Below are 5,506 nucleotides of genomic sequence, written 5' to 3' on the forward strand. Positions count from 1 at the left end.
CTTACAACTAAACAGCAATTAAGTTAATCATACTCTTATTAGTTGAAAAAGTCGACCGATATCTCGGGATTCCTTTCTAATTAACTTACAAATGTGGTTTGTTTGGCACTTTTCACATTTTCTTACAAAAGTTAGTTCAATCTAATGGTTAAATCACACATTTACAGGTTGAGGGTCTGTAAATAGCTATTTTGGCACAGGTTAATTAATCAGTTTTGCTATTACAGTTAACTTTTATTAGTATGCAATATTAATTACACCTCTCGCAACTAGAACATCCTTCTAAATGTTGAGTCAGATATGTTTTTTTTTACTTCATTTTTAGTACATCACTTATTAAATAGCAGCATCTTCACAAATTAAAAAATAGTACATATGTAAACCTATTCAACATCTATGTAATCCAAAGCTCCTACAACAGACGCAATAAAAAGACAGGACAGGACAACATGCTACTACGAATATTGCTTCCAGTACTCAACACCTGTCGTTCTCCCCTTAAAAACAAAAAGTGGCCGCCCCTATTTTCTCTCATCTTCAGGGTGCTTTTAGCTCTACACATATAGAAAAATACAAAGCTGTCCCTCCCTACGCTTTGTTGGCACCTAATCTATAGCTGACCATCATATTATTTCACATTTTAATGTCACAGTTGTAATATCCAGTTATCCATATGTCACCAGATTTCTTCCTTTTTCCTTCATTTAAAAAAAATTCTCTCAGGGGATAGTGTGCATGTGTACTTCATGTCATTTGTATATGTGTGTGTGTGTGAACAGACTTTAAATGATTCAGAAGGGCTATGGAGGTCTACAGTCCTTGCGTATGAAATTACACCTTTTTCCCAAAGAACTAAAAATCTCTGACGTGTGAGGTCAAACCCCAAATCGCATTGCCAAGTAAAGACCATTGTTAGTCAGGTTTTTAAAAGTGGCATGCTTTCAACTATTTCTTAAACATGTCAACTACATGAAACATGCCGTTAAATCTCAGTGTATCCTGCGCGAAACCTGAGAAACTCCTGTTAAGCATGTGTGCCTGTAAGTATCACAACGAGTGGAAAGCGCATGCTGCCAGTTTGTTAGACCGACCCACTCTGTCCAATCCTGTCTGCCAAACTATTCATCAAGCAACGGGGGAATCTTCTGTCTGTCACACTGTCAGCCTCTGCCTAACCAAGTCCTCTCCCCTCCTGGCGTCTACAAACTGCATTTCCCAGAAGACCCTCCTTTGGGCTCTGCCTTCTCTGGTATCATTGTTGATTTGTGGGTGGGCAAGCGGTCATGCATTGCGACACCAGACATCCTCACCCATACGGAGATATGAGAGCGAGGGTATCTCGGGGGTTGATGCGTCAGAATGGGGGCGTGCACAGAGGTACAGAAAAGGACTGGAGTGTGTGTGTGTGGTGGTTGGTTGGGGAGGGGAGGGGAGTGGTGAGGGGGAGGTGAATGGCAGTAGATGGGAAGAAAGAAGCCTCCTTACCAAATCTGTTGAGATATACACTCACTGGCCGCTCCCATAGGCAGTGGTGACAAGATTGATTCATAGCTTTGTCAAAAAGAAATCATTGTGGAGAGAGACAACACCATGTCAGATTCAATTGCTGTTTTCCCCCTTGATAAACGGTCACCGTGGAGTTCCAGTGGGACAAAAAATCGACTGGATAGGCACCGCACCCAGCTGCATAAGCAGTTAGGTCAGAGAGAACGGGGGACAAGAACGCTGTTGCCTTTGTCTGGTCCATCACTCGTAATCTAGGGTGACTTTTTACTTTTTGTTTTTTTGTTGTCGTCGTTTTTTTGCTTTTTGTTCAGCAGGACATGTCAGAATAGATCTCAGCGTTTGAGAGACTAAAAGGGGACTTGCTGGGGTCGGACTGTTTGGCTTAGCTGAGTTGGGCAAAAAGGGCGGCATTCACATACGTCAACAGACACTCTATCTGCATGTGTTGTTGAAGAGAAACATTAATATCAAGACGAGACGAGACCTGACACTTTCTCTCGCACAAGCAAAGTTTACTGTACGTGTTTGAATCTGAGCTGAGGAAGTGCCTTTCAATCTCTATCCTTTCAAAGATGAACTTCCAGGATAATGATTTGTGGTTATAAGCTGGCTGATAATGTTCTCAACTATGAAGGGCAAAACAAACAAACAGACAAACCAACAAAAGGGAAAACATATTGATGCTATTATCCTAGGAACCTGGATGACAATCCTCTCAAACGTGTCCCTGTTGTTCTGCAGCCCAAACCCGTGACTACCATTGGCTGGCCCCGACTGCGACGTAAACATTCCACCTCTCTTTCTCGCGTGTCCTCTCGTACTGGACTGCTGGGACACGAGATTCACCGTCCGCCATCTAGTGTCTCCGCACGATTTCCCCCATTGCCATGGGTACATTCCCTTTGATCTGTTTGGCCAAAAAGTCTTCGATACGGCACGAGACCCTGCCCTTATTTTTACTTCTTTATTTCAGTTTTTTTTTTTTTGGCCCGAATAAACGGCACCCATAGTTCACAGTGCATTAAGACGAACTTCAGTGTACTCCGATAGTAAAAAAAAAAAAAAAAAAAAAGATAAAACAAATAAACAAAATAATAACAACAGAAACTTAAAAGAGAAAGGAGGTTCAGCAGCATGTGCATGTTGTGTGTGGGAGGGGTCTCTGCTCAGAAAAGCATCTTTCATTGGATGCAGAGGACCCTACATGTTCCTACAGCTAGTGCCAAAGGGCTGGGTGCTTGCTCTCCGAGTCTGATATGATGTTTAAGTTGGAGATGATGCAGCTTTGGACTACACACTACTCTCTCTACCACTGAGGAAAGGGAAAACTGCAAGGGCCTCGCCGTTAACACATTTGATCTCTGCTCGTTCTGCAAATTGCGTTGTTCATTTGCAGCAGCACTGGTCCTTAAGGAAGTAACAATGTTCAGCCTTAAGTGCTTCATTTCCAAGTTTACTGAGAGATAGAAAAAGTATGTCTACTTCCACTTAGTGTGGGCAGACCTATCCTGCAGGAGATCGGAGTTGGGTTTCAGAAAATTGAGACAAAGGAAAAATACAAAAAAAGAAAAACCTGGGGAGCTGAAGTTGAAAGGATATTGCATTTCATTTTGTTCTGGTGCAATCAATTACTGTAACGGTGCATACAGAGACTGCACTGATGCCTGTGATATGATCGATATTCTCATTCTGCAGATGCAAATTAAGCCTTTTCCATCCCTATATCTAGTCGAGACATGGTGCTTTCCCCTTTTGAGCACCAATACTCAATGTTCAATAGCTTCTTTTGTCTGTGTGTTTATGTGTGTGTGTGTGTGTGTGTGTCCTCTTCCTCTGTAATGTCTTGATGCCACAATGGATGCCAGTGCTGGCCTCTGCTTTTTTGATTTCGACTCACGGGTGCCAACAGTGCACGTTTCACTGGACTCACGGGTGCCAACAGTGCACGTTTCACTGAACTCACGGGTGCCAACAGTGCACGTTTCACTGGACTTAAATAAGACATATATTACACTATGACACACACTATATAATCCACTTAAATAATAAAAAAAAAAAACTAAATTAAAAAATATTGTCTTTACATTCATGTCAACCTGAATTCACAGATTAAGAATAAAATGATAATAATTCAGTCCTTATGGGTGAAATCATATTAATAAATAATGTTGATGGCGATGATCATTTGTGATGATGATATAATCAGAATAATGATAATAATAATCATAATATTAACAATAGTAATATCCCTTATGCCAGACTGCAAGACCCTGTAGAGAATATGCCACAATCTCGATGTGCTCTGGTGCTACGTTTAGATTCTGACCCAACAAGGTGCATCTCCTGCTCATCAGCAGTCGTGCATCCCCAAGCAAAGCTCTGCCAGGGTCTTAATGCAACCACAACAGAGAGAGAGAGAGAGAGAGAGAGAGAAAACAGACAAACGACAACATGCACCTGGTCAAATTGGAACCATGTGGGGAAGTGGGAGAGAAAGAGAGAGAGAGAGAGTGAGATAGAGAGAGAGAGAAAGAGAGAGAGACCCTTACGAGGGGTAGGGCTTTGGGAGCAGCCTCTCTATGCAACTCCCCTCTCTCTGGTGCACCTGACACCCACCCCAACAATCCTCAGCCTAGAACCGAGAGGGCGTGGCTAAGAGTGTGTGTGTGTGTGTGTGTTTAGGAGTAGCACGGGGCAGGGTGGGTGGACAGGGGCATAAGTGTGTGTGTGTGTGTGAGTAGGGGTGGGTGGGGTGTTGAGGTCATAGACTACAGGTGTGTTGTTTTTTTTTTTTAATTCCTCAGAGGGCTTGTCTGCGATCTCATCTATCCCACAAAAAGAGGGGCTGATATCTTCTTTTCTTTTATGTTTGTTTGCTTGGGGAGAGGGGGGGGCACAGGCTAATTGGGAAGAATTGGAGCTGAAGGCAAAAATATCAATTGTAAAAAAACAAAAAAAAAAGAAATCTGTCAGCTAGAGAGGACCTGGGTCTAGAGGGGAGGTGGGGGAGGGTTCTAGAGAGCACCCCCCCCACCCCCAACCCCCCCATCCCTCTACCTGTTCCTCTCAGGACCTGCAGTGAGGCAACATGCCAGTTTAAATGCCATTCACCGCTGTCCTGAGAAAAGCGCACGGACAAAACTAAACAAAAACAAGAAACCAAAACAAAAGACAAAAAACAAAACAAAACAAAACAAAAAAAAACATGTAGAATACTAAAAAATCCCAAAGATCAAGACTTACGAAATAAAACCAATATTTACATTGTACACATTTTTTTTTCTTGGTTTTCGACATGATCATTTTTTTTTATCTTCTCTCTGAGTTGACTTTGTTTCCCATCATTCGTTTTGAAATACTGATAGACACGAATAAACGTGTGGATGATTCCTTCCTTTCTCTCTCTCTTGCTCTCTCTCTCTCTCTTTCTCCACTCTCCTCTCTCAGCCCTTGCTTCGTTATTCCTCCTTTATTCTCTCCATCCTCCCGTTTAGCCCACCTTCTGGGGGTTGGTGGCGCGGACTCCTTGCTCGTACGTGATTCGCTGGCTGATGAGATACTGGGCAGCCTGCGTCGCCGCTGGCGATCCGGTGATGGTGACCTTGCGGTTCCGGGTTCCCGGGATGAACTCGCCCTTTTTGGAGATCTGGATCCGGGCGCCGGTCAGTTCCTGGTACTCCACTAGCGTCTTGCCGCCCTTGCCCAAGATGGCACCGACGAGGTTCTCGGGCACGGCGATCTCCACGACGTCCTTGGCGCCCTCGCCCAGCTTCTCTGTGGCCAGCAGCGAGCTGGCGACCAGCGGGGAGGCGGCGCTCAGGTAGCCGTTGGTGGCGCCGGTGGCCGCGGCCAGCGATCCCAGCGTGAAGCCGCCCAGCGTGGCGGCCGGGTGCCCGGCGCTCGTGGACGCGTCACTGGCGTACGACGCCAGCAGGTTGGCGGCAGCCGCCGCGGCGGGGTTAGCGCTGGCGGCCACGGCGGCTAGCACGCCGGAGGCGGC

At 45.0% G+C, this 5,506-nt stretch overlaps 1 protein-coding gene across 2 annotated transcripts in view; it reads right to left on the reverse strand.

Annotated features, from left to right (window-relative positions):
* Positions 1 to 3,469: 3,469 nt before the first annotated feature.
* The window catches only part of nova2 (NOVA alternative splicing regulator 2), a 70,791-nt gene continuing 68,754 nt past the window's right edge, over positions 3,470 to 5,506 (reverse strand). For both annotated transcript variants that reach the window (XM_076282881.1, XM_076282880.1), the window contains one exon: positions 3,470 to 5,506. This exon is cut by the window's right edge and continues 513 nt beyond it. In XM_076282881.1, coding sequence (XP_076138996.1) covers positions 4,997 to 5,506 — 510 coding nt within the window. In that variant the 3' untranslated portion in view covers positions 3,470 to 4,996.

Source organism: Alosa pseudoharengus, unplaced genomic scaffold, assembly GCF_046254945.1.
Source record: "Alosa pseudoharengus isolate Yale_2024_CS ecotype anadromous, Long Island Sound unplaced genomic scaffold, YU_APseudo_1.1 YU_APseudo_1.1_scf_13, whole genome shotgun sequence".
Lineage (NCBI taxonomy): Eukaryota > Metazoa > Chordata > Actinopteri > Clupeiformes > Clupeidae > Alosa > Alosa pseudoharengus.